Consider the following 27,586-nt stretch of genomic DNA (forward strand, 5'->3'; position numbering starts at 1 on the left):
CAAGCACACGGCTCTCAGCCCACAGGCCCAGCGGAGCACGAGCCACAGGGCCCAGGGCACGCCTGCACACACAGCAAGCACACGGCTCTCAGCCCACAGGCCCAGGGGAACACGAGCCACAGGGCCCAGGGCACGCCTGCACACACAGCAAGCACACGGCTTGCTGTGTACACGGCTCTCAGCCCACAGGCCCAGGGGAACACGAGCCACAGGGCCCAGGGCACGCCTACACACACAGCAAGCACACGGCTCTCAGCCCACAGGCCCAGCGGAGCACGAGCCACAGGGCCCAGGGCACGCCTGCACACACAGCAAGCACACGGCTCTCAGCCCACAGGCCCAGGGGAACACGAGCCACAGGGCCCAGGGCACGCCTGCACACACAGCAAGCACACGGCTCTCAGCCCACAGGCCCAGGGGAACACGAGCCACAGGGTCCAGGGCATGCCTGCACACACAGCAAGCACACGGCTCTCAGCCCACAGGCCCAGGGGAACACGAGCCACAGGGCCCAGGGCACGCCTGCACACACAGCAAGCACACGGCTCTCAGCCCACAGGCCCAGCGGAGCACGAGCCACAGGGCCCAGGGCACGCCTACACACACAGCAAGCACACGGCTCTCAGCCCACAGGCCCAGGGGAACACGAGCCACAGGGCCCAGGGCACGCCTGCACACACAGCAAGCACACGGCTCTCAGCCCACAGGCCCAGGGGAACACGAGCCACAGGGCCCAGGGCACGCCTGCACACACAGCAAGCACACGGCTTGCTGTGTACACGGCTCTCAGCCCACAGGCCCAGGGGAACACGAGCCACAGGGCCCAGGGCACGCCTGCACCCACAGCAAGCACACGGCTCTCAGCCCACAGGCCCAGCGGAGCACGAGCCACAGGGCCCAGGGCACGCCTGCACACACAGCAAGCACACGGCTCTCAGCCCACAGGCCCAGGGGAACACGAGCCACAGGGCCCAGGGCACGCCTGCACCCACAGCAAGCACACGGCTCTCAGCCCACAGGCCCAGCGGAGCACGAGCCACAGGGCCCAGGGCACGCCTGCACACACAGCAAGCACACGGCTCTCAGCCCACAGGCCCAGGGGAACACGAGCCACAGGGCCCAGGCAGACACTGACTGCAAGTGCTTTTGAAACCAAGAATAGGAGGTACTTCTTCACCCAAAGGGCAACAAGTCACCCAGCTGTGTTGTTTAAGCCGATACACTTTCTTCTCTGAAGAAACAGCCAGATGAGCCCCTTTGCTCTCTATCACACAGGCCAGTCCAGCTGAATGGCCTCCTTTACAGGCAATGGGTACTCCCCTCCACACCCAGCTGTACTGTGTGTCGCAATGGCACCCAGAGTGCTCCAGTACTCTCACCACACACCAGCTCTCAGTAGGGAGGAGAGCAGAGTGATGAAGCCAGTTCAGAGATGGGGGTTATTAGAAGGCCATGATCGGTAAAGGCCAGGAGAAAATTTTGCCAGGACACCGGGGTAACACCCCTACTCTTTTCAAGAAACGCCCTGGGATTTTGACCAGAGAGTCAGGACCTCGGTGTTGCTTCTCATCCGAAGGGCAGTATTTTTTTGCAGTACGGTGTCCCCCCCACTATACTGGGGCATTAGGACCCACACAGACCGCAGGGTGAGTCCCCCCTGCTGGTCCCTTATGTTAGTTTGGAGGATATTCAGCACCCATGGCAATCCCCTGGCCAGCTTGAGGAACAGGAAGGAAGCTACCAATCCATCTACCCAAAGTCACTCTTTCAGACCAGTCAATGTCTATGTCTGTATTCCGTTACTATCCTGATTTGCCACTAATCACAGTTAACACTAAACAATACTGCATCTGTAATTTTTAGTTGCATTCTCTATACTTCTATGGTGTTCTCCTGCAGTTCAACAGGTTTTGTGCTGATGGGGATTCTCAAAGCTAAGATAAGCAATGGATTGATAGTTATTTTTTCAGCATTTCTTTTATGAATTGATTTTAATCATTTTAACACGAAAATCTATTTCCTGTTGTGATAAGAAGCGTAATGCTTTTTTTTGCAAATAGCCGTCACCATATTAAATGGGATGTAGATCGGGATGTACTCTGTCACTTTGCATTGCAGTCTTAAAGAGATGTAATGCCGTTGAGGAGCAAGAAATGACAAATATAAGGCACTTTCTACACTTCACTTGAATGTCAAGACAGAGTCTCTAAAGGCTGGCATTTGCATGCTAATCTTCTGCACCTCTAGTCTCTTTAAATTCTATATGAGAAAGCGATCAAGGAGTTTGAAGTCAAGCCACAGTCTATGCATTTTTAGTTCCTATTAATCACAGTCACACTGGAGAAAAGATGATCACAGTGAAAAAAGTGTCCTCATTACGCATAATGTAATTTTTGATTACCTTCAGTATTTTGTACCGCATGACAGGGCTTTGTCATAATGTAGATTAATTGTTTTAGCCTGGCAGAGCCTGACCAGGACATAAGAACAGTTTGGATCTGTAGTTAGCAGCAGTAATGTTAAATTAATGTGAGCAGAGACTGAAATAATGTAGTCATTTTTAGCACATCTCATTAATGCGCTTCCTTTTGCAGGGGGAAGGTGAGGGCCAATTTGAAGTAAATTTTAATTGCTACTCTAGGCAAGGATGAGTGTTTTTCTTACAATGTTTGTGTACCCAGAAGGCAGCTGCCTGTGTGTTGGTTTGCTGTAGTGTGCGGAATACTGACCCAGACTGCGAATGTCAATAGTAATATCCACGTGGCCGTGCTCTGCGCTGTGGTACATGGCCTCTCGCAGGGCCTTCAGCTTGGCCTTACTGTTGCGGCCAGAATCCAGGTGGGCTGGATTCCCTTCTCCAAGCTCGGACCCTTCTGCCAGGATCTCCTCCAGGGACAGTACATCGCTCTTCCCTTTCTCTGTCTGGGAGAGCAGCTTCCGAAACACATTCCTGTGGGAGAGAACAAACTCTAGCAACGCAAGGCCTTGCTCTGACTGCAAGTGAAACATCGTCTTTTGGGAGCTCCAATTGTTATTTCTGATCCAAGTTATTAGCATGATGAAGGGGCTATTAGCTACAGAAGGGTTCCACTGTGGGAATCATTGCATGCTTCCCCCTCAATAACCCCCAGTATCACAGCAAAAAGTACAACCGTGCCAAGGAGCCATTGCTGACGGACCTGACATTCCATACAAGTAATGAGCAAGTTCAATCACTATTCAACCTCATGGGAAATATCCACTGAGAAATGAAAAGTCCTGACATGGACAATAGTTAACACTATGTCTGGTGTCTGTCAAAGGATGAGCAAACATTTCTCTACAGTGATGCTTTTTGGTGCCAGACTAATTGGTTCTGATTATAGAAAAATGTCTCATTTCAAAGTTCCCCAGTACTTCCTTTCCGTGTATGGGAAGAAAAGGGCTTAGGAACAGGAAAGACAGGGCTTGGGGTTACCTGTGGCCATGAGCAGCTGCCTGGCTGTATGAGTTCATGTCCCCCTGCGGAGCCGAAGAAATGCCATTCCGATACATCGTCCCTATCATGGGATCTGCTCCTCTCTCCAGCAGCAGACTGACAAGCTCAAAGTTACCTGCACAGAACCACATCACACACACACAAAAAGCCTGGTTTCAACAACACCGAAGCACAGCATAGCAGATACAGCATAAATTAAAGCTTATTTTCCAGCACTGGTTTTCTCTTCATCCATTCAAGCTTCTTAGATGATCCCTTTTCCTGCTCTCAAATACAAAGACATTTTCATCATGCACAGCATGCACAACAATTCTGGAAATACAGTGGGTTTCAGAATTAGTTCTGTGATAAACGCTCTCTACATTTCCCTACACACTCTCAGTAGTAAAGCTTGAGAAATATTCTTATTATTGGCCTTAACATCCTTTTTTTCTTTGTGACATATTCTTGTCTATTGGTCCTCAAACTTGAATGACCATGTGTTACTGTCACGCCCTCTGCAGCCAGACGGCACTCCCACTCTGTCCTGTCCCTAGTTTCCTGTGCTTTGCTCTCCTTCCGGTGTCTCTCTCTCTCTGGTGCTATATTTTTCCGGGTCACTCATTCCCCTTTGCTCAGCATTGACGTTCGGATGTCCTGAGACCCGCCTAGCACCAGGTCGCCCCACGTCCGCTGTCTGAGGGCAATGGTTTCTATACGACTCCTGAACTGCTGAGCCCGGGCTAACCCCCGTCCCACTGCTACGCATAGGGGTCTTTTTCCGCTCTCCTGCCATTCCACGGTTCGTCCCTTCCGACATCCGGGACAGAATGCTGGGCCATCTCCTGACCCCGCGAGCGGCGCTTTTTGTTTTTCCACAGTTTGTTTTTTCTCTATCTGGGTTTTTTTTTCCTCTCAGCTCTTCTATTCTAATCGCGGGATGCTTCTCCTGACATCCGTGCCTGTGATCGGGACTTGGGTTGTCATTTCGGTATCCGTGATTGAATGTTGAGCTGGCCCTCCTATCCTCATTGCTGGATATCACTCCGGTCATCCGTGCCCTGTGCCTGGCTTTCCTCGGGTTGTCCACTCCGATATCAGCGATAGGGTGGTGAGCCTTTTTTCCTCTCCCATTCTCATTGCTGGATATCAGCTTCCTGAAATCCGTGCCTGTGAGCGGGTCTAGTGCCTGCGTTTGCTCGGGTTGTCCACTCCGATATCAGTGATAGAATTTTGAACATGCTTATTACCCAGTCTGCAGTATTTTTCCTGGGTTTTTGTGTTTTTATGTTTTGTTTTTTGCTTGGTATTTAGATTTTTTCACTTCCTGGTTTCCCCTTCTCTCTGGTCCCCCTGTCCCCTGTGTCTCGGAACTTTTGGTTCCTATCTGTTTTTTGTGGTTTGTTTCCCTGGTCTCCCAGGTTTATTGTGTTTGTGGTTTGTGCTTGTGTACAGGTCTTTTTTGTTTTAAGTCTCCGGAGCTCTACCTCCGCGGTTCATCCCTTCCGACATCCGTGACAGTTACAGCTTCTCCAGAGCTTCTCCACAGTTCTTCTAGAGCTTCCCCAGAGCTCTTCTAGAGCTTTTCCATAGCTCTTCCAGAGCTTCTTTAGAGCTTCTCCAGAGGTCTCCCAGAGCTTCTCCAGAGCTCCTCTATAGTTTCTACCCAGTTCCTCTAGAACGTCTTCAAAGCTCCTCTAATGCTCCTTCAGAGCTCTTGACCCACCTGCAGCAGATGCCAGTTGCAGTGGAGTTTCTGCATAATTTTCAGCCCCATCCTGCAAAGAGCCTTCAACATTCGCCCCAGCATCCAGCAACAGCTAGGAAAAGAAAGAGGCCAACACTTGGTACTTAATACTGTCACTGGAGTAATTTAATGAAAAAAACAAAAGGTAGTGGAAATACAGTTTATTTCCAGATATAATGGTGTACTTTCTGACAAAGTGGACACATTAGCAAAATGCGATTATTTCAAACATGCTGGAAGAATGGCAGTATAACTGTGAATTTCAATGTGATGCGCAGGTAGAGCGTGTGTGAATGTGTCAATGCATTTAACCCTGACTAACGAGAGAAACAAGGCATGTTCTTCCAGATGTGGAAGATTTGTTCTTAAAGAGACACTGGATCTGATGGTGTGGCTCAAGTATTTAATATTTAATGAAGATCACCATGGAACTATTGTTCATCCAGGTAGAGCATCCAATATCAGCCTTAAAATGCAACCAGCAAATGCCCAGATATCAAGGAGCACCAAAAAACTGATGGCTTTCTACAGCAGAGCTCCACCGTGATCACAGTGGCAACACAATGAAACAGGTCCAGCACAGCACAAAGATGCCTCTGCCCCACATGTTTGTACCACATTAAATGTACATCTTATTAGGTGATCGCTTTTAAATTTCAAGTCTTTCATATCGAATGCAAACAACATGCAGTGCTTACAAATACAAGATTGATTATTATTATTATTATTATTCATAATAATAATAATTGATGTCACCATGGTAATGTTAATAAAATTAACAGGTATTAAATTAAAAAAAAAACAGGCAAAACATCACTACCTGAACAACAGGGATGTGTCCATGTAACACAGCAAAAGTGAGGGGTGTCCCATGGCGAGTTTCAGGGTAAACTGAGGGGCACCTGTGCACTGTGTTTGGCACCTGGAAGTCCAAGGGCATGATTGAAGAGAAAAACACAGGAATTAAATGTCTGTTCTGTTTACTGTACAGTGCTCTTGCTCACTTGAAAACCACTGAATGGTCCAGCTCCAGGTTACTGTAAGGGCTCCTTGCGAGAGTATAGTTCAGGTTGACTCTGACCTCTGCAGATCGAGGCCTCCTAACACAATGAGCAACAGAACCTCCTAACGTGTAGCATCACAAGGGTGCAACTCATTGCCCAAATCCATTAGCAGTTCTGTGACTATTGATATTTTTAATCTCACTTAAAGCCCTATTTTCCCCTAAAGGCTTTGATGTAGAGTTCAGTTTTACTAGGCGGAAATTCTTTGTTTGATTTTCTCTTTCTACTTCAGCTGTGTGTATTATGTGTGCCATTTTAGAGCTCTTTGCGTTTGAGTTGAAAGGGGCTCATAAAATTCTGCTGTGCTACAGCATCATTATTATGTGCATGATATGTGACAAGAGGATGGAAGTGTGGAACAATACGATGCTTTAAGAGGGCTAAAATTTAAGAACATCATCTAAGCTGCGCTGCTCAATGGGTTTCTTCTCCTGTTCTCAGAAAGTGCTATCTTCTTCATACTAGCTTGAACTCTTTGTTCCCATTGAAATTTTACTACTCTTAATGGACAATTCAGTCTATTCACTGTGAAAGAATTAATTACTACTTTTGAACCAGCTGAACTCTATATAAAATCTTTGAAATATAATAAAGTCTAAAAAGAATACAAGAATATACTAAGCTGTTAAAAATAACGAATGTTTATAGTGCCTTGCAAAAATATTCAGACCCTTCCTATGGTGTCTCATTCTGTGAAATTACAAAATGATGCAGTTTTTTTAAAACTCGATATTTTATTCAAAATCTGAATATTCAGCTGAATCAGAACTATAACATAATGCCTCCACCTACATGCCTGACACTAGGAATGGTGCTGACTGATTCTCTCTGTTGATTTGTCTCAGATATAACTCTTTGAATTTAAACCAAAGGGTTCCAATTTTGCCTCTTCACAAAACCTTTTGCAGTATGTCTTAACTCAGTTGCAAACTCCATGTGGGAACTGAGATGGGTTTTCAGCCCTGTTATTCAGGCCTGATCTAAACAGTGTCTAGGTGGTATGGTACTGTACATGTTTGACTTATTAGCGATCCACTTCATATTCAGTGTTTTTAATTTTTTACACCCTTCTCTTAATCTGTACTTTTCTAGAACTTTATTTTAAACAGTTGTTTTAAATGACCCTTGCTCTTCTTGATTGAATCCTTTCTTGAAATTCTCTAGTTGACGAAGGGACACATACATTTATTGTGAAATCATGTAAATCACTATTATTGCACACAGACAGGGGCCACTTAACTAACTGGCTCGTTAAGTTAATTTTGTGCACCTACATTAATTTAGGTTTGCCACAGCAAAGGGTTTGAATACCTACAGTATGCAACCATGGTTTTTTTCAGTTTACTTTCATACTGTATTATCTACGTACTGTACTTCTTTCCTTGAATGTGTGGAGTAAGTTGTATAACTATTATTTTAATACAAAATGCATATTGAACTTCAATAGTCACATGACTGTAATCTTTAAAGCAACAAAATGGGAATCTTCATGGGTCCAAATATTTTTGCAAGACACTATGATAAATAACCAAAATGGCAAATTGAAAAAAATGCATTATCTAACTCATGAGCTGAGAACAATAATAATGCTCAGGATGGAATCCCATGTAATTATAAAAGACAACATGATTAACTCTTTCTGAATCCAAGCCATTAGTAGACCTCCTGAAATTTCAGTGACTTGACAAGCTTTCTTTGCCTGGTGCTTGTTCTTAAATCTTCATTAGTCTCCCTCATCTGGGAGAACGCTAAAGCAGAGACATATGGACAAGATGGTCAGACTCAAGCAATGCAACAGTAAGGGTTTACAGTTGTAATGAGAAAACATAGGAGACACGAAGGACCAAAAAGAAAGGACTTCTGTTCAGTACATGGAATACATCACGGTACAACTAAACTCTGCTGTCCCCCAAATAAAAAATCCTTCAATTAACTGGAATCAATTAATTTAATTTTTTTAAATTAATTGGAATCAATTGTGTTTGAAAAAAAACTTTCACCTCACTGGCCAGGCGCTCGATCAAAAGCACATACCTCGGTGTTAATGTCAGCTCCAGCATCCAGCAGCATCTGGACCATGGCCTCATCTCCGCGGACACAAGCGTACATGAGAGGAGTCATTCCCTGAGAACACAAGAGCAGCACAAGCGTACATGAGAGGAGTCATTCCCTGAGAACACAAGAGCAGCACAAGCACCCTGTCAGAGGGCATTACTGCAGAACTGAGGCCCAAGCACAGCAGGTGACTTCTACAGCTGTGGTCCTCAAAGGTAAATAAGGTAGATTCTATGAAGAGCAGTCCAAAGCTCGGAGAGCAAATGCAACATTTAATAATCACATTTACGTTTCAGGGCTAGAGTGCACTGAGGAAGATAAGCTTATTGATACTAGACTATTAGCATATTATTTATACAGATGCAAAATATAAGGAAGGGTCTTTACATTTTTCTAGCTATTAAACATTGGAGCAGCTTCATTTCCTATCTGAGATTTGGAAACCCTCCAGGAATCTTCAAATATCTCCTATAGCTATAGCTAGGAGGAGCCCCTGGGGTCTTTTCATACACATTTGAGCATCATTGTTCTAGATAACAGCTCTGAATGTTCCCGTGAAAAAGCAATAATTTGCACTTTAAACAAATCTCACAAAACAAACTCCCCATGCGATCACATTATCTTGTGAAGCCACTTTGGTCTTCTTTCACAAGGGGAGCTATTTTGTTTTTTGAAAGTCAGGAACGAAGCCGCACACACAGGGAATTCAGCGCGCTGGGGGTTCCCGGATCAGCGCCGGCGGGCCTCTGACCTGCTCACTCATGCTGTTGATGCCCTCTGGGCCCAGCAGAGACACGGCTTGCTTGACCAGGTCTGTCCGCCCGCAGTTCAGCATCCGAAAGCCTAGGTCCTGCAGGAATTTGGCTTCTGTGGCAGCAGCGTCCAGCTTCCGAGAGGCACAAAAACAGTCATCCGTCCTAGAGGGCATTTCAATTGAAATGTGCATCTAGATTAGAAGGTCATTACGGTCCAGAGTCGAAGGCTTGAACAAAGACAACGTCTTACATTGATGCTGACGGCCGCTGCTTTAGCCTTTGCAAATATTAATCACGGCTGAAACTCCTGCTCGTGTAAACCGTTTATTAATGCTCCGCCGGGACTTGGGATTGAATCAGTGTTACATTTTCCCTGTATGTGCTTAAGCCGGGAACATCTGCCATAAAGATTTAAATTAAAATATAGTTTGCCTGATCAAATACCTCATGTTCCATCTTACTTTGCACGTCATGCACGCAAGATGTACGGTACAGTACTTGCAGGAATTCCTGCATAATCTCTCGTCTTGGCTCTGACGTGGCTGTGAACTGTGCACTTCCACGGTGCGCTGAGCGGCTCGGTGTCATACTTGAGCTGCCGGGGCTCGCAGTCCACGCCGGGGAGCAGGAGCCGTGCCGCCTGACGCACGTCATCGCTGTCCACCGAGAAGCTGCGCCGGTGCTCCGCGTGGGCCACGGCCACTCGGATCCACTCCATCAGCGGCGGCAGTACCAGAAACGGCCTGAAGAGGGAGACCACGCCATTGCAATCACCACAACATGGCACGAGAGCCCTCAAAGTGCTTTTTGGAAAACCAGCAATTCAGTTTCTCTCAGGCTCATGCGCACACTTTTTCATTTTTCAACATATTGGATATTACGTGGAAAAAGCTCATGCCGTACTGAGCCCAGAGAAAATTCCATCACCCTCATTTATGAAAGGTTAAATTCTCAGCTGTCATAGGAGATTCCACATTGAAATGAGTCACCGATGGAGCGCCGATCCTCCGCTGCCTGGAGCAAACGATACACCTGTGCAATGAGGCAGTGCTTTGAGAGAAATGAATAGTGGACAGTGATGCATCCACCTAAGCAAAGAAACGGTACATGAAGGAAAGAAAAGGGGCTCTTTCCCCAGAGAGGGACTGTGGAAAATGAGTGTAGTTAAGCATAACAATAAATTATTTACACCTCTGTGGCACTTGTTTATGCCAAAGTGGTCCTCATATAAGAAGGGACCCCATTTCATCCACCTCTGAGCTCAAACAACCATGAGTGTGGGTGACATGAAGTGTAACAGCCATTAACAGTTATTATTGCCAGCAGCCATTTCACCCTGGACTCACAGCTGGCAGCCCACTGAAGCTCAGCAGGTGTGAGCCTGGTTATGGGAGACCTTGAATGAGAGACCTCCCGGGAAAAGCTAAGGTTGCTGCTGGAAGAGGTGTTACTGGGGTGCTCACACTGTGATCTGTGTGGGTCCTAATGCCCCAGTATAGTGAAGGGGACACGAACTGTTAAAAGGAGCCCTCCTTCAGATGAGACATAAAACCGAGGTCCTGACTCTCTGAGGTCATTAAAAATCCCAGGGCATTTTCTCGAAAAGAGTAGAAATGCCCAAATTGCCCAGGACTCAGGAAAGGATCCTTTATCAGTCATGGCCTCCTAATAATCCCCAACTATGATCTGGCTTCATCACTCTGTTCTCCACCCCACTGAGAGCTGATGTGTGGTGAGCGATCTGGCGCACTATGGCTGCCGGCGCATCATCCAGGTGGGGCTACACACTGGTAGTAGAGGGGATCCCCATTACCTGTAAAGCACTTTGAATTGAGTGTCCAGAAAATAACTTTATAAGTGTAAGGAATTATTATTATGCCTGGTAATCCTCACTACACAGCATATCAGGTGGGCAAGATCAACTTTTCAAATAAGGGAGGACTTCAGGAAGGCCAGATTGCCCAAACCGAGAGTAGAATTTAGCCAGGTTAACTCTTCTACTCTTACAAATATTGCCACGTGATCTTTAATGACCAAGTAGTCAGGACTTCGGTTTAACGGCTCAACCTTACATCACCTTCTACAGCACAATGTCTCCTATTACCAATGGAGGGAACAGTGCTACTTACTGGACAACTAACATCAAGCAAGAACTTGTAACCTCCCTCAGAGGTCTACCAGTTCAGTCCTGGCATAGCTACTAAGATCAGGTAACAAGATGGTATGATGATATCATAACAGCAGTATACAAGTGATATAATGAAGAAGTGATATAATGCTTATGGTATACTGCAGGACCCGTCAGTAAATGCTCAGCTTGGGTGAAAGAACATCTTCTGAACTTGAAGCTGAAAAAATATAGGAAACTATACCTCAGTTGCTTTTGACAGGGAACGGGAATTTCTGATGACTCTCCAGATCAAATGTGAAAAAAGATTACAGTGAGACAGTTCCTAACCCATTCTTGTACAGTTTCTTCTGGGCAGACACAGATTATGACATGATATTGACTATAATCAGGCTACATGCCCATTTATGTTTTAAGCTGATAGCTAAGTGACTGGTCAGTAAATCAATAAATTACATCCAATAAAATACAGAAACAATATATTTTACTTACATCTGGTTTCTTGGCTGATACTACATAGAATCTGCTTTAAAGAAATTATCAGAGCTCTGAGGATGGGACTCTTATCTCTTAAGACACAGTGAGCTGTATTTTAATTGTTCAACCAACAAAATATAATTTTACTATGGGAGCTATTTTGAAAAATGAAGACAAAATAATGAAGAATAAACATGGCCTGTTTCAAAAAGAATTCATCAGAGTAATGAGAATGTGTCTCTTATCTTATAAAACACAATCAGCTACACTTTAATTACTTAGCAAATAAAACCAGCCTTCTGGATTGGGAGCAATATTGGAACAAGAAGACAAAATGGGAAAGAATTAACACTAACTTCAAAAAATCCAGAACGGCATCAAAATAGCCAATGAATATTTTTACCATTTTATTTTTCTCAGTCAGTGTGAGTTTGTTTAGAAGACTGATTTTCATATATTGTGAGAAAGAGTTTTCCTGCGATCTCAGGACTGAATATCATGTTCTAATGAGTTAGAAGGCTGTCCAGGGTCAGTTCCCAGACTCGGTCTTTCGGAGGACCACTACGTCACTTGGTTTTCTTTGTAGCTCAGCTCGATATGGAATTATTAAACAGATAGGCAATACCCCTCCCTTCGCCCCATCTTCACTCTTGCAGTTACCTCCCGTGTTCATTTAGCCAGCAGCCATATCACCCTGCAACTCAAAACTGGCAACCCACTGAAGCTAAGCAGGTGTGAGCCTGGTCAGTACCTGGATGGGAGACCTCCTGGGAAAAACTAAGGTTGCTGCTGGAAGAGGTGTTAGTGGGGCCAGCAGGGGGTGCTCACCCTGCGGTCCATGTGGGTCCTAATGCCCCAGTATAGTGATGGGGACACTATACTGTAAACAGGTGCCGTCCTTTGGATGAGACGTAAAACCGAGGTCCTGACTCTCTGTGGTCATTAAAAATCCCAGGGCGTTTCTTGAAAAGAGTAGGGGTGTAACCCCGGTGTCCTTGCCAAATTTCCAATTGGCCCTTACCAATCATGGCCTCCTAATAATCCCCCTCTATGAATTACTCTGCTCTCCTCCCCACTGATTGCTGATGTGTGGTGAGCGTTCTGGCGCACTATGGCTGCTGTCGCATCATCCAGGTGGTGCACATTGGTGGTGGTGGAGGGGAGTCCCCATTACCTGTAAAGCGCTTTGAGTGGAGTGTCCAGAAAAGCGCTATATAAGTGTACGCAATTATTAATTATTATTATTATTCCTCACTAGTGAGTTTTTTTTTGTCAGTCTTGATCTGACAGCCAGGGCTCTCATTTCCTCAGCCTGGTTAAACTATTCATATATTAAGCACACTAATCCTCCATACTCCTCATCTCATCTTAATTAGAATTTGACTTGAAACCACTAAAATCTCCAGCAATAAATAATTACTATACTTGCTTCCTTATTTACACTTTGGTTAATCTGTTCCTGCAAGGCAGTCCTGAGATGAAAAAATATCTTAACTTCAAGGACAGTGTTTTCGGCAGCTTCAGCATACAGACCATGTGGCAGCCTCTCCTCAACCTACATACTGTTATATCATTGTAGGTGATGAATTTATGATGAACAGATACAGGAATGACAAAGTATCAGACATTCCCACAGTGAGCGTTTTATGTTCTGCAAAAATCATTTTGGCGACGTTTCAGCATGCCTGAATGAATAAAGTTCTGAATCTTAGAAACTGGTACGGGATTGAAACGAGCCCCAGCACGTATTTGATATTTTAAGAGCAGAAAGCAATATTTAAACATCTAACCTGGACAGAAAACTGAAATTAATTTGCCTGTGACCAAAAACCCAGGTGACGCAGTGTTCCTCCAGGACCAGGGTGTTAGCAGCCACCTAGACAGCTCCAGTAAGCAGGGGGACGGACCCTGTGCAGGTTCCAACAGACAGGGGCCACTAAAAGAGCACTATAATTCAGTCCGGAAACTGGCTGAATTCAGGAACCAAGAAGACAATCCAAGGAGAAATAAAACACAAGAAGCAGGGGAAAGGAAACCAGAGTAACCCGGAGAAAATGATGTAAAAAGAAGAACAAGAAGAAAAACAAGGCCTGGAGCAGTACAGGAGTACTGAGTAAGATAAGAAGCAGGAAACTAGGTTCAGGAAAAGCCAGGTAAGTAAGGCCCTTAGTTCAAACCAGAGGCATACAAGGGCATGAGAGTACAGTTTATATACAGCTAAGGAATGGAGTTGTGGAGCCCTGGGTGCACTTGTCAGTCTGTGATCGGCTAAAGCTTAGTACAGCTGTCTGCACAGTCTCCACTTCTGTTGCACGGCCAGGCCAGCAACCACTGCTTGAGACGCCCTCTGGTGGCGAGAAGATGGAACCTTAACACAGGGTAGAAAACCACTGTCCTACTGTATGTGTTACATTACATTCATAACGTTTGGTATAAATACATGAAACCTGCCCTATAGGATAAGATATAAGGTCTAAAGAAAAAAAAAATATACATGGGAATTAGAGAGAAATCTGAGGCCACCATGCCTTTAAGCAGCATTAGGAACATTCAGCTTGATTTGGTTATATCTGAAAGTCTTCATATGAAGGACAAGTTCAGCAAAGTTGGAGTCTGAATCCCACCGTATATACATAAGACAAAAACAAACTCTACATTTGTAGTCTCTCAGAAATCATAAAAGGCAGCAACAAACAAGATCTATCTCAATCACAGCAGCTAATGTTGATTGAAGCTCAATAACCTCTCCTATAGTCCCAGTGCACAAGCATGTTACTCAGGGCACTGAAACGTCTTGTTCATACGAGCTTGTCGGCAAATGGATGATTTCCCTTTGTTGTTTCTATTGTATTCTGTGCCCTACTTTCTGCTAAATGTCTTTTCCAGAACACTCTCTGTCTGCTCTCCACATGGCAACCAAATTATCCAAATGATTCCTTCAGGGCTGAAAGTGAAAAGCAGCAATGTCTCACTTTCCATCAGCTCACCACAAGAAGGAAGTATCTTTATCCCAGTTAAAAACAAACCCCAAAACTTACAAAACCACAGGAATACCAATTTTAACTCTAGTCTTTAAGACATCTAGAAAGACAGCTGGTCTGTGTTGCACTGCTCTTAATGTTAAAAGACTGCAGTGGCTGTGCAAATAGGTGATATGATTTTCCATATAGCTTATTAAGAAGAATTGGCTATTCCTGTTTAAACCAGTGCTGGTACCTGCATCAGTTTAAAAAAGGTGTGCTGGTACCTGCATCAGTTTAAAAAAGGTGTAGCATTATTAAGATACATTTTTATTTGTGGAGCTATTTCCTAAAATGCAATGTGCAAACAAATTTAATTGATAGCGTATTGCAGTACTGTAACTGCTTTGAATCGAGAAGGAGCTCCTTCATGTTCTTACCCAGCTAAAACCTTAAGGATTGTAAAAACCAAGAAAAATACGTTTTTTTTCATGCTTTCCACAATAAATCACTGCATATCATAAACGAAATATCATATTTATTCTTGATTTTCCCTATTCACTGTGTTCATGTCAGTTTCTTTAATGCTTCTATAATGCTGGTTGCCTTTAAAAAAAGGCTTTTTATTTAATCAGCACCTGGACTTAAAGCACAGCTAAATGTAACTTCTACTCTGGGCTGAACACTGGTGATTTGAGTAATGGTATTTACCATTTGTAACTGGGTGAAATCAGTGTTGTTGTATTCTATTAATAAATAAGTAACATAAAGACTTTGATGAAACAGAGTGGGGCAGTATTTTGTGTTGGAAAAAAATCTACAAAATTGAATGGCTCTGTCAATATCCAGATGCTGGTTTATAGTGTTTGCTCATTTTTTGTTGAAGATACTGTTTGTATGAAAAATGAAATCCTTTCAGGACTCCAGCAGCTTTTTACACAAGTCTAAGAGCTTCTCCACTTTTTTTTAACTGCAAATAAATGCCAGATAACTTCCCAAACCTATGTTTAAGTTAAAAAATGGAATTTTCCTTTTCCGCACTCCTGCTGTCTCTGCACCATTAAAGCTTTCTACAAGCTTCCAGAAATGTCACAGCATGTTTTGCACTTGTGCAACAATCTTCGAAAAAGAAATGCCCTCCTTTTTTCACCAACGGGAGAAATTTCCCATAATATGGCTGGCACACATTGAGTAATGAAATATGGAGATTTGGGAATCAAGCTAAATGATAATTAATTTTAATTAAAAGCGCCCTGTAAAGAAACAGACAAGCTGTAACATAGCATAGCCTCCTGGAATATTTTTTTAACTAAAGAAGTCTGGATATCTAAGAATGTAATTAAATTAATGGAATAAAATGTGGCAATATGAAGACATTAATTAAAAACTACACCACATGATCTCTTCCACACTGCAAACATAACGTTCCAAGGTTCCAGGAGTTCTGAAGGATTTCAGTAGTTCAGGTAGATCCTCATGAATGTGATGGAAGGATGACATATAGAAAATATCTGGTGTGACCCGTCTAGCTGCCAAAACGCACCCTTCACTATTGTGAGGAATGAGCTGGGGAGCAGCTACAAGTATGGGTGAGAAACTTATATATGTAGGAGAGTGCAGGAGAAATCTGCAAGAATGAGAACTAACCTTCCTCTCAAATGTCTGTTACAAACTTCCTGAATTAATTATTTCTTGAATCAGGATCTCATAGTTCAAGTATTATATTTTTAGCTCTACAAAAAGCTTACTCACCCTTTAAGGATCACTCAAATATTCATCAGCCCATAAAGTAAAGTGCAGGTTTAGGTGGCAATTATTCAATTGTTTGCCATCACAAAACTGCTTGTTAGGTTATAACACAAACTAATAGAGCAGATGGTTTACAGATATCGTTATAACACGTCAATTCTGCTGTGTAGGCAAAAAAGAGCATAACTAATATTTCACAATAGCTTTTTACTGTAGATGGGACACCCTACGGTATATTTTGTTGTGGAAAGAAAAACTGTGAAATATTTAGGAGGCTTTCCAAATTCTTTAGTCTAACAGGCCAATAAGGCGATAAATATTCAGGGACAGATATGCCACAACCTTTCTGCATTATTCCTTAAGTGAGGACAAAAGCTGAGTAATGAGGTCAGCACAGTGCATAGCAGACCTCATTATTTGTGTTACCAAAGGCAGATCACAGCTAAGCAGTGCCTTTACATTAAATATTCCCAAGCAGCCATTTTATGATGGAATATTTTGCATGGAAAAATTATTCTATCACACTGGACGTCAAGTGTGCTTTTAGCTAGCTCATTGTGCCAGCTCCCTCATTCACATTCAAAATAACCTATTTATTATGAAATGAGCATACACTCCAGCCGTGTGTCCACGAAACTGCTGTTTGGGAAGCCTTCTGTATGAAAAGTGCTGAAATCAGCCTTTTCTCTCTAAGTTTGTCTTATGAAAAATACTCCCCTGCTTCCGAGCACGCTTTTATTTCAGCGTCTAGAGACTTCACGTTTCTAATACTACATACATAGATTTTTGAGGCATAAATTACCATGACAAGGATGCATTAGTTCAGACCCAACTAGAAAACAACATCATATTTTCTTTTTTAGATATCAAGCATCTCTTTCTCTGTTTTCAGTACACCAACAGATTAATATCCTTCATTATTTCAATGGACTGAGCAAGGTAATCAGTGCTCCTGGGAAGTGCGGTGACTGACCTGTTCTACATCACAATAGAGACAGTGTGGGTAAGGAAGGAGCTGGCATTTAGAAAGAGCTCGCTTTTTGTCTTGCTTTAATTAGTGCTTACTGAAATACAGTATTACATTTCTGTAAATCCAGCCTGACAGAAGCATAAAGTGAACACAACATATCTGAGGGAAGTCAATGAGATCTCGCTCATATTATTTCACTCCCCTTCTGCCTCTGCTCTGGGCGATGAACATCCCACTGACTTACGTAGAAATTACGAAAACTACACACGTCTTTTTTCATTTTGCTTCTTTTTTACTCATCGGTCTTAACCTGACAGATCCAATAAAGACATTGTTACACAACCAGTGGATTATTGCTGAAATCTGAACAAAAAGGATTTATTCAGTTTCATACATCTGCTTGTGCATGATGAACATCTGGCATTTAAGAGCATTTTGTATAGCTCCAGAAGTAGAACCTTCTTTTGACTAATCCTGGTCTCCTGTCTGTCCTCCAAGCCCGTCTACACTTTAGGAGTGACAGGGCCTTCTCCTGCTGCAACCCAAAGCTCTGGAATTCTATCCCCAAGGATATCACAGTCACCTTCCTGAGCTCTTTCAAATCCAGACCCAAAACCTTCTTTAGAAGGGTTTTTATGTAACTGGTTCTGTGTCTGCCCATTTGCATTCCTGCTGTATTACAAGATCATGTAACTCTGCTGTCTCCTCTCATTGTGTTTTGTTTTCTTACCGTAAAAAGTGCTTTGAGAAGCCACTTTTAAAGGTGCTATATAATACAAAGGGTATCATTATAAGTAGTAGTAGTAAAGAATAGAAGCCCGATGTCTGGGAAAACCAGAAGACAATGCACCAAGGCTCGATTTCCACTTTCAATGCTGTGCCTGCACAGTATAAGCGTGGGGTGTCTCTGCAGGGAAAGTGGGTCTGGACTGCATCATTCTTCATTCTCCCTCATTCATTTCACTTCTCGTGGGAGGATGGCTTGTTTCAGCACCCACCACATAATTTGAGGAAAGCCAGGTCAAACGATGACAACGCAAAAGTGATATGTTTTGCTTACCAGCTTCTTGGATATGGGGCTTATGACCCCCATAATCTAATGAGAATGTGCTGAGTTTCCACGAGTTGCAGGAATCTTCATTTCCCCCAGATAGAAACTTGTCATCTCCGGGATGAAGGAAAATTGTTTTCATGCAAGTGAAGGCAAGTTTAATTTGAATGACTGGGCTATCATAGTTTATCACACTGGTTCTCTCCAGCTGTACGAGCCACCCACCATGATCTATTTTCTCATCATTTGAACTATAAACCTAACTCTAACAATAAAATAAACTGTTTGCTCATGCAACACATAGCATATCTTTCATTTTTAATGACCCAGAGGAATCCCACTTGGAGCACAGGCTTGGTTAAATCTTCTAAAATGAACCCAGGAGGAATTTTGTCACTGTGCCCATAACCACACTGTAACTCCAAATTATACCAAGCACAACAACAAACAGGTAGGTTCCATTCTTGTGTTGAATTGTTCAGAAGCTGCCTTCTGCCAACAGTATGAACAATCAGGTTTGCAGAGTATGAGGGGAACAGCAAATGTGAGGGAACTCAAACGAAAAACTAGCAACAAAATAGCTCAAGACAAAGTATTTTCAGAATTAAATAGTATATATATACCGGTGACACTCTTGCACAGTCAGATAGAGGGGAACTCCCTCGTCTCTCCAGCAGGGAGAAGGTCAGGTGGAAAAGAAAGGTTGCAGTCTAGAAGAAGTGCAAGCTTAATTATGTCTGAGATGGAGTGTACCGGCTGTCAGTCTGACGCACCTGCCTTACTGTGCGCATAGTAGCCGGACCACAAAAATAAAAAAACACTCAGCATCACAGACCATTAGGTGTTGGAGCTGAGCTCTTTACATAGGCCTGTCTGTTATTCTAAACTTGTGTTCAGCCTGAACAGCTCACAGGGGTTTTATGGGAATACTATATTTTAATAACAAGTGCAGTGCACATAGCAAATGCAGATCTACATGTGCACTATTTGCATTATGTTAAATATATAAGGAATTTGTAGAATATACAAATATAGAATATACTTTCCATTTGTCCTTTCCTGTAATGTACAGTTGATTAATGGAATTCTAAATTATAATAGAAATTTACAGAGGAAGGCTGAATCCTAATCTCTCTCACTTCTGCTCTCCTCCGTATGTCTCCTGAAGTGCATCTCTCTTATACCCTCCTACCTCCCCCTCTGCACCCCTGTAGCAGCTCCCTGACTCATTCCAGACACCCGGAGAGAGACGTCTGGGCAGCCTCTCCCTGCTGACTAGGCCGTCATTCCCTCAGCCTGGCATGCTACACCAAATACACTCTGCATACCTCATCTTGCCCTGATTAGGATCTAACCCAACTACTAAATTCTAAAATACCTAGAGCATTTTAGATATTTATCTAAGATTTCAAACTTAACAGACATGTCCTCATACAATGTTATCTTAGTAGTTTGGTTGGACCCTAATCAAGGCAGGGAAGAGGGGCGATTTGAATAGTGGACTTTATTGGGGTAACACACCTTGCGCCTTGAGGAGAACGACAAGGGAAAGACAAACCAGATAGATGCTGCAAGCATGATGAATGGGGTGGAGGGAGGGAGAGAAAATGAAATGCAAGCAAGTATGTGTGATATTTATATGTAGAGAGGTGGAAGAGGGCGAGATTAGGGTTTGCCCTTGTCCCGACATTTTAAGTTAAAATTCCATTACTTTAATTTTATCCACACATTTTCTAACTGCTTTGTCCAATATAGGGTCATGAGAGAGCTGGAGCCTATCCCTTCATGCAACAGGCATAAAGCAGGATACACGCTGGGCGGGACGCCAGTCTCTTGCCGGAAATACACAAACAGGCACAAACACAGACAGACCAGTTTTCCTAGAAGCCAATTAACACACCAGTATGTCTTTGGACAAATAGAGGAAATCAAGCGCCCAGAGGAAACTCACATGAACACAGAGAGAACATGCAAACTCCATGCAGATAGCACCCCAGGAAATGGACCCAGGGTCCCATGTCTGAGAGGCAGCTAACCATGCTAACCACTGTGCAACCTTACAATTAAACTGTAAAATTTAATTTTACAATTATTTAATTTCTTCCTTACTATTTCAAAATATATAAAAAAATATTTTAAAAAATGAAACAATTTTGGATTGGGTGTTTTATTTATGGTTCATGCAGTTTATTTTTGATTTTGGGATATTTCACAGTTAGGCAGCAGGTAACTCATTTGTTGAACTGCTGTACTCTGTACTTAATCCCATTGTAAACTGCATTGCCAAGGTGCACACCATGGAAGTAAAAATCTGTTAATCGACCTGGTCTGCCTGAAACTCAAAAATGAGTGGAACAGAGACAATCAGTATCTGACTGCTTGTCGAAGCTGGACAGATAGCAAAGCAAGACACACGCTTTTCCGAAACTCTCAAAGAGCTTTTAAAAATCAGAAAAACGAGACGGTGAAAGCTGATTTTCAGTTCATCAGGTTTGCAACGCTGTGTGCCACATCAGATTTTTCTCTGGAAAGCACAGCTGAATTTTAGCACTTCACTTTTCAAAACAAGACCACACTGTTCTGCAGAAACAGTGATCCTGGAGAGTCACGCAAACAAACAACACCATGACATTACACAGAAATGATTAACAGGAATTTTTCTGCCTTTGTGCAAACACTTACTGGGTCACACACATGTAAGCCACGTTGTAGATGTCACCATCAGAACTCACCAAGTTACCAAATTCAATTGTTCCATATTATATTGAGAGCTTCACAGCTTTCCATGTGGGTCATGTTGCAGTGGCTCCTTTGTAAGTACTTTTTCACTGCTACATGTTACAGTCCTTCCATCCATTGTCAATAACCTCTAGTCCAATACAGACCTGGAGTCTAACCTGCAACACAATGGGATCCTCTAAGATATAGTAAATTATGTTCTGACCCCATATTTACAAGTAATGATCTCTGTTTTTGGTGGAATAACTCACACCCCTAGAAAACACAATTTTTCACAATGATAAATCCCTCACTGGTAAATTCCCCTTTCTCTGCTTTACTTTGGGAATAACAGTAGGCTTCCCTTTCTAGCTCCCGTCTTTAATGAGGATGATCTTCTCTGATACCAGGACTTGTAGTCTTAGCAGATCCACCTGACTCTTCGTGATTTGTTTGCTGGTATCTTCGACCTGCAATGCATGACTACAGCACCCCCTGCAGGATGAGGTTGTCTACACGGCTAAAGCACAACCAGCTGGACTTCAGGGATTTCCTCTATTTCTATTACAGGTTTTATACAAACCTTGAGCAGCTGTTACTGTGTGGAATAGTGGAATAGGAATTTGAATGTTACAGATGAGAGTTTTCCTGGCACAACATTTGGGATAACATAAATTTGGCTTCCAAAAATCCTGATCATCAAATGATACACTTGATCTTGTGTGTATGCTCTGTATGCCCTGCGCAGGATGCACTACAGGAACATTTCTCCATCTGTTCTAGCTGTGGCCAGACGTGACTAGGTTTTGAAAACGGATCTACATTTTCAGAAGGTTCAGTGTCCACTGTCCTCAATATTCAAGTTCCCTGCTGCAGTCCTGTGGTGACAAAGGTGGGTCTCACCAGAACTAGAAATATTTTGGCATTGTTGTTGGACTATCTATATCCCCTCTACGGATACCACTGGATCCTGGGATGCCTCGTTATCATCCATCCAGTATCAACTTTATCCAGTACAGGGTCGCAGGGGAGCCAGAGCCAATCCTGGCAAGCAACAGGTCCAAGGACGTACACCCTGGACGGGATGCCAGTCCTTTGCAGGGCACACTCACACCAGAGCAATTTTTCCCAGAAGCCAATTAACCTAGATGTATGCATTTGCACATGGAGGAAATGTCACGACTGCACATAATCAGACACAAGCCCATAAAGGCCAACACATTCCAACGAGCACAGATTCCCACAAATGCCAATGCACAGACAAATTATCCAAACCACGTCCCCCGTCCTGCACCACACCCTCCTACTACCTACTACTTTAGGACTGCTCACCTGCACCTCAACGCTCAGTACTGGGCTTACCAGTGGAGCTCCCTGTTCTCGTTCTCGACATCGCCTTTATTATTGCTAAACCTCTGAATCCTCGGCTTCCTGACCAGCAATCCGACCCTAAATATGATTCCTGACTGCTCGATTTGGCTGAGTACACCTGGCTTCCTTTCTTTCTTCTTTCGGATCTCAACCTGTGCTAGTTAACAGTTATCACCTATAACATATTTTCGTCTTCAACATTGTTACAGGAAACTCACGTCAACATGGGGAGAACATGCAAACTCCACGCAGAAAGCACCCACGGAATTGAACCCAGGACCACAGAACCGTGAGGCAGAGTTGCTGACCACTGTGCCACCTTGCCACCCACCTTGTTTTCATTAATGTAGAAGTGGCAATGGCCAGGATCCAAGGTTGAGGCCTGGAGTGACTCTGCTGCAGAGCTGCTCCTTCTTTTTGTAAGAAGGAGGGGCATTATATCAATGCTGGGGGGGTGTGTGTTGTGGGGGAAAATATTTTTGTTCAAATAAATATTTGGATTTATAGCGAAGCCATGTTAAAGAGAGAACTGACAGCCACATTGAACATCTTGATGTTGGTTGAGAATCCCAGTAGTGTTCTGCACCTCTGGTGTAAAGGAGAGATCCAGCAGCTCCTGACGAAGTTAGAAATTCTTCACTACTGACAGTAAAAAGCAGAGAATCTTCTACCAGTTGAGAAAAGTGTCAGAGAAGCCACTCAGCGTTTCTGTGGATCTCTGTTGCTGGGATTGTGCACTCTGTGGCATGTGTGTTCAGCTTTTTAGTGAGTGAGTCATATCCTATGAGATCAAGATTCTTCCTAGGGATGAGACCTGTTCTTTTCTCCTTGTTGTGCTTATGATGAGAACTGACACAATCAATTATGGGCTCTCTGTTTCCAAACATTTCAGACACACAAAGCATTCACAGAATAGCTTTCAAAAGACACACCTGTGATCTAGGGATAATTGATATTGTGCAAGCAATTTTGTTTCTATGCGGTACATATATGTTTGAAGTCTAATTCATTCTGCATAATTCACAGTATAAACCTACTGCATACTGCTAATGCACATAAGCAGACTGTCACTTCAGTGCAACGCAGAATACGGCCAGGCTATTATGTGAATGAGTAAAAAAAATACAGTTTAGCACTTCTGACAGTAGTTAAAAGAAAGTTCCTTAACCTTAAGGTCTCGAAAGAGCATATATTATTATATTTATATATATATATTTTATATATTATATTATTAGCACAGTACATGCTTTAAATGTAGGACCTTGCACAATAAATCAACAGAAGTTGAAAATCTAATGTTATCCGTATTAAAAACGTATGTTCCAAGGCTGTGCATTGTTTCAAATAATAAACATTTATAAATCTGACAAAAAACAGAGCTACTCTATAGTTTTTTAAAAGACGTCTACACTAGCAATGGTAAGTTACAGAAAGTTGTACATATTCTTTAATTAATCTAAGAGCTGTCACGGACGTCCAAAGGGACTAACCGTGGGGAGCAGGAGAGCGGAAAAAGACCCATATGCGTAGCAGTGAAACGGGAAAAAGGCCCGGGCTCATTAGTGCAAAGAGTTCAGGAATGCCGTATAGAAATCTATGCCCTCAGGGAGCGGACCTGGGGCGCCCTGGTGCTAGGCGGGTCTCAGGACATCCGAACGTCAATGCTGAGCGAGGACAGAGTGCAAGACCCGGAAATATATAGCCCAAGGGAAAGAGAGGGACAGGAAGGACAGCAGACCGGAAACTAGAGACAGGACAGAGAAGGAGCGCCCTCTGGCTGCAGAGGGCGTGACAAGAGCACTGCATTTTTACACAGACATACTGTATGATACAAGGATCCAACTCAACCCATTGAAAAGACAATCGGCTCTAGGACCCTGTCACCACTGAGAAAGACACCACAGATTTCAATTTAATTTAATAGTGATGTAATGATGTAAAAATATCCATATTTTCAGTCACCCTTGCCTGTATAAATGTTGCGATATACTACAGTATATATAACATCACAATCCCTCCCATAGTCAAGTAACTCACTTCTAGTTATATACTGGTAATAATTCCAGTGCTTATTTTTCCCTGGAAGTAAACAGAAATCCCAAAACCTGACAGTAGGATTAGGAGAAAGCAGATATGGTTTCAGATATTGTATGGTATGACCATACTCATTGGTTGAGAAAAGGGCTTTCTTCTATGATCACTGACTTCATCTAACTACATATCTCCAATCTAGCTTCAGAAAATGTATTTTGATCTGCTTTGCAGTGCAAAGCTTTTCTCAAGCTTTACCACATAATTATCTTTAACTGAAAAAAATCATTAAATTTGGAGATACCCAATTAGTTTTCTGGTACCTCAGCCAAAAAGTAATTACGAGGAGATAAGATGATGAATATTAAGGGATAGCATTCTTAATATCCGAGAGTTAAATCACCTGGCTGAGGAAATAACAGCCCTGTCCGTAGGGTCAGATCTGCCATACGCCCCCACAGAAAAAAAGAATTAAAAGGAATCTCAAAACACTGATGCAGATTTCTTCAATGATAGAAATATTGGAGCAGGAGCTTTTTGTGACGAAGTCACAGTCAAATGCAAGGTTTCAGACGAATACTGGAGAGAGTACACTGGATTAGAGTGAATGAGAACTGCAAAACTGGCAGGCAATGGAATGAAAGTCAAAGAACTGGGTAGCAGCACAGGTAACAGACTCTAGCATGGTAAAGAGAAAGAACCTGGGAAACGGAAGTAACACTTTGGTTACCCAGAAGGAGTAGGCTGAGGCCCACTGCACTGACGCAGAAGCAGAATAGGAAGTGGCAGTGAGATATCACTTAATGAAGTTGTTCCGGCTGAGGATGGATGAGGATAAATGAGGACAGATCTGATGGCCTGGAGGAAAAAGAGTCTGGTGCACTTGAGAGACTGGCTGTAAAAATGTGCTGGGGGTGGTGGTTTAGTTGAGGGCCAACGCTATGCCAGTTGGCCACCAGCCAAGGGGGGAGCAAAAGGGTCAGCCGTGAGTGGGACACGGGACCTGGGGCAGTGAGGGCTATGAATGATGTGGCCCAGGCCCAGGGCAGATGTGGGGTGAGGTGGGCATCAGAAACCAGGGGAGGTTCTTGGCACTCGGGGACAGCAAAAACGAGGATTGGGGAAGGGGTAGATAAAGGGGTAGAAAATGAAGATAGACCAGGGCTGTAGGTGTTGTGGTTCTGCCGCTCCGTTCAAACAAAATGGGAGAGAAATGGGGGGAGAGAAGGAGAGAGTGTAACAAGCGGAGATTACGGAAGAGCACAGAGGGAGCAGCTGCTATTGTACTGGAGGTCCAGGGAGGGTTGATGACATCAGGAGAACTGGAAGTAAAACATTGCAAGTGCAGGGAGTCGATTTTTGTCTGTGAAGAGCTTGAGGTTGAAGAGCTGCTTGCTCAACAAGAGGCAAGGACGCGACTCACAGCCTGGATCAGAGGAGAACAGTGGTCACATCACCAAGCTAGAAGATGGTAAGCGGGAGAAGATGATGAGGCACAGGAGCAACAAAGATACAGTAAGCTCCAGCAACGTGACAGACATCCACCTCTGACAAGACCTAGAAACGTACTAGAAAAGATGCAACTTTGAAATGACCTAGCAAAGTCGTGCACAGCAGACGAGTATTTTTACAGTATAGGTTGGCCGGGAGAGATTACAATTTGACCTCCTCACGTATTTCTGTTTAAAACTCCTTCAAGTATATAACTAGGCAACTTAGAATCACCGAATGTTTTTAAGACTCCAGCACGCACCTGGGAGACAATGACACACTCAGATATGTGCCTTTGACAGGCACACCTGCAGAACTGTTCATAATTTTTTAAGTTGCGAGCTCCACAGTATCTGATGGGAGCACTGAGCCTCTCACAGACCAAGTGTAGACACAATGGTCTTTTAAGGACAAGAAATCCAAATTAATCTCCACTGCATGATGGTATCTTACCAACTTAAAGAAAACAGGAGATGTTAACTCTTCCAGCAGTTGCTCAAGGCAGAGGTAATGATAAGCATTGACATGAAAATAATGAGGTAAAAAATCATGTGGAATAAGCCAAGGTTTCACTTAACTAACTTGTTAGCATTCTTCGAAAAAGCAACAGCAGTAGTGGTTTCAAACGGAGCATTTGTTGTGATATATTTAGGTTTTCAGAAGGCTAGAAGAAAGCTTTGGAAAAAAAGGTTCTGTTCATTGACCTTGTTTTTTTTTTAAAAAAAAACAACTCTGTGATTACCTCTCGGTCTGCAGGGTCACTTTGGAAGGCTCAACGTTAGGGTTCTCCCACTCCATCTGGGGGCAGTGCATGAAGTAGCAGAGTGTGTACAGGGCTTCGGGTTCCCAGTGCACGGGGGTCTGCTTCTGGTGCAAAGGGGTTCCATTGCTGTGGTTCTTTATGTGAAGAGGCTGAAGATGGTGCATGGCCCGTGACACCAGGTCACCTGCAAAAGACACAAATAATACTTCAAACTACAGCGGCAAATAAACAGCAGTACAAAAAACAACAGGTGAGAACATTAAGGGCGAAGTGCCCATTAAGTAGACAATGAAATGCACAGGAGGTTCAGGCATCCAGGATTCATCTGGCTTGGGCACTGGGGCACGAATAGATAAACCAGAAAACTTGGGCTTGTGCTGCATGCTGATAGCAGCGGGTGTTGTGGTCGTTATTTTAAACTTTTTCTCCCAAATCAAAAAAAAAAGGTGCTAGTCTCTTTCAATTACACAGCAACCCTCTCGAAAACCTGCACAGTACAAACTTATTTACTGTACTTGTGCCATATGGAAACCTTACATATCACTGGAAAATCTTGGCAAACTTCCACTGGGCCACATTTGCCTTTCCTGAAATAGACGGAAGCAAATCAAATATTTCATTATTCTCTGCATCTGACTGTAAAGCAAAAATATTACACTGACTACATATTGACTGCTTGCACATGAGTAGAATTAGAAGTGTTATATTTATTCTCAGTCCTTAGAATTAAGAACCCCATGGGTTCCATGAATGAAACAAAATACACAGGTGTGCACAGAATATTTTTGATTTTCATTTT

General features: G+C 43.3%; 1 protein-coding gene across 2 annotated transcripts in view; it reads right to left on the reverse strand.

Annotated features, from left to right (window-relative positions):
- The window catches only part of LOC148655326 (ankyrin repeat- and BTB/POZ domain-containing protein 3-A), a 176,166-nt gene that overhangs the window by 20,123 nt on the left and 128,457 nt on the right, over positions 1-27,586 (reverse strand). Inside the window, exons 3-10 of one of the 2 annotated variants that reach the window (XM_088645840.1) lie at positions 26,767-26,971; positions 9,669-9,821; positions 9,075-9,240; positions 8,303-8,392; positions 6,025-6,126; positions 5,184-5,277; positions 3,458-3,593; positions 2,730-2,950 (exon numbers count right to left, since the gene is read on the reverse strand). In XM_088645840.1, coding sequence (XP_088501966.1) covers positions 2,730-2,950; positions 3,458-3,593; positions 5,184-5,277; positions 6,025-6,126; positions 8,303-8,392; positions 9,075-9,240; positions 9,669-9,821; positions 26,767-26,971 — 1,167 coding nt within the window. The remainder of the gene's footprint in view (positions 1-2,729; positions 2,951-3,457; positions 3,594-5,183; positions 5,278-6,024; positions 6,127-8,302; positions 8,393-9,074; positions 9,241-9,668; positions 9,822-26,766; positions 26,972-27,586) is intronic. The other variant, XM_088645841.1, reaches the window with a different exon arrangement.

Source organism: Lepisosteus platostomus, chromosome 9, assembly GCF_059453375.1.
Source record: "Lepisosteus platostomus isolate fLepPlt1 chromosome 9, fLepPlt1.hap1, whole genome shotgun sequence".
Classification (NCBI taxonomy): Eukaryota; Metazoa; Chordata; class Actinopteri; order Semionotiformes; family Lepisosteidae; genus Lepisosteus; species Lepisosteus platostomus.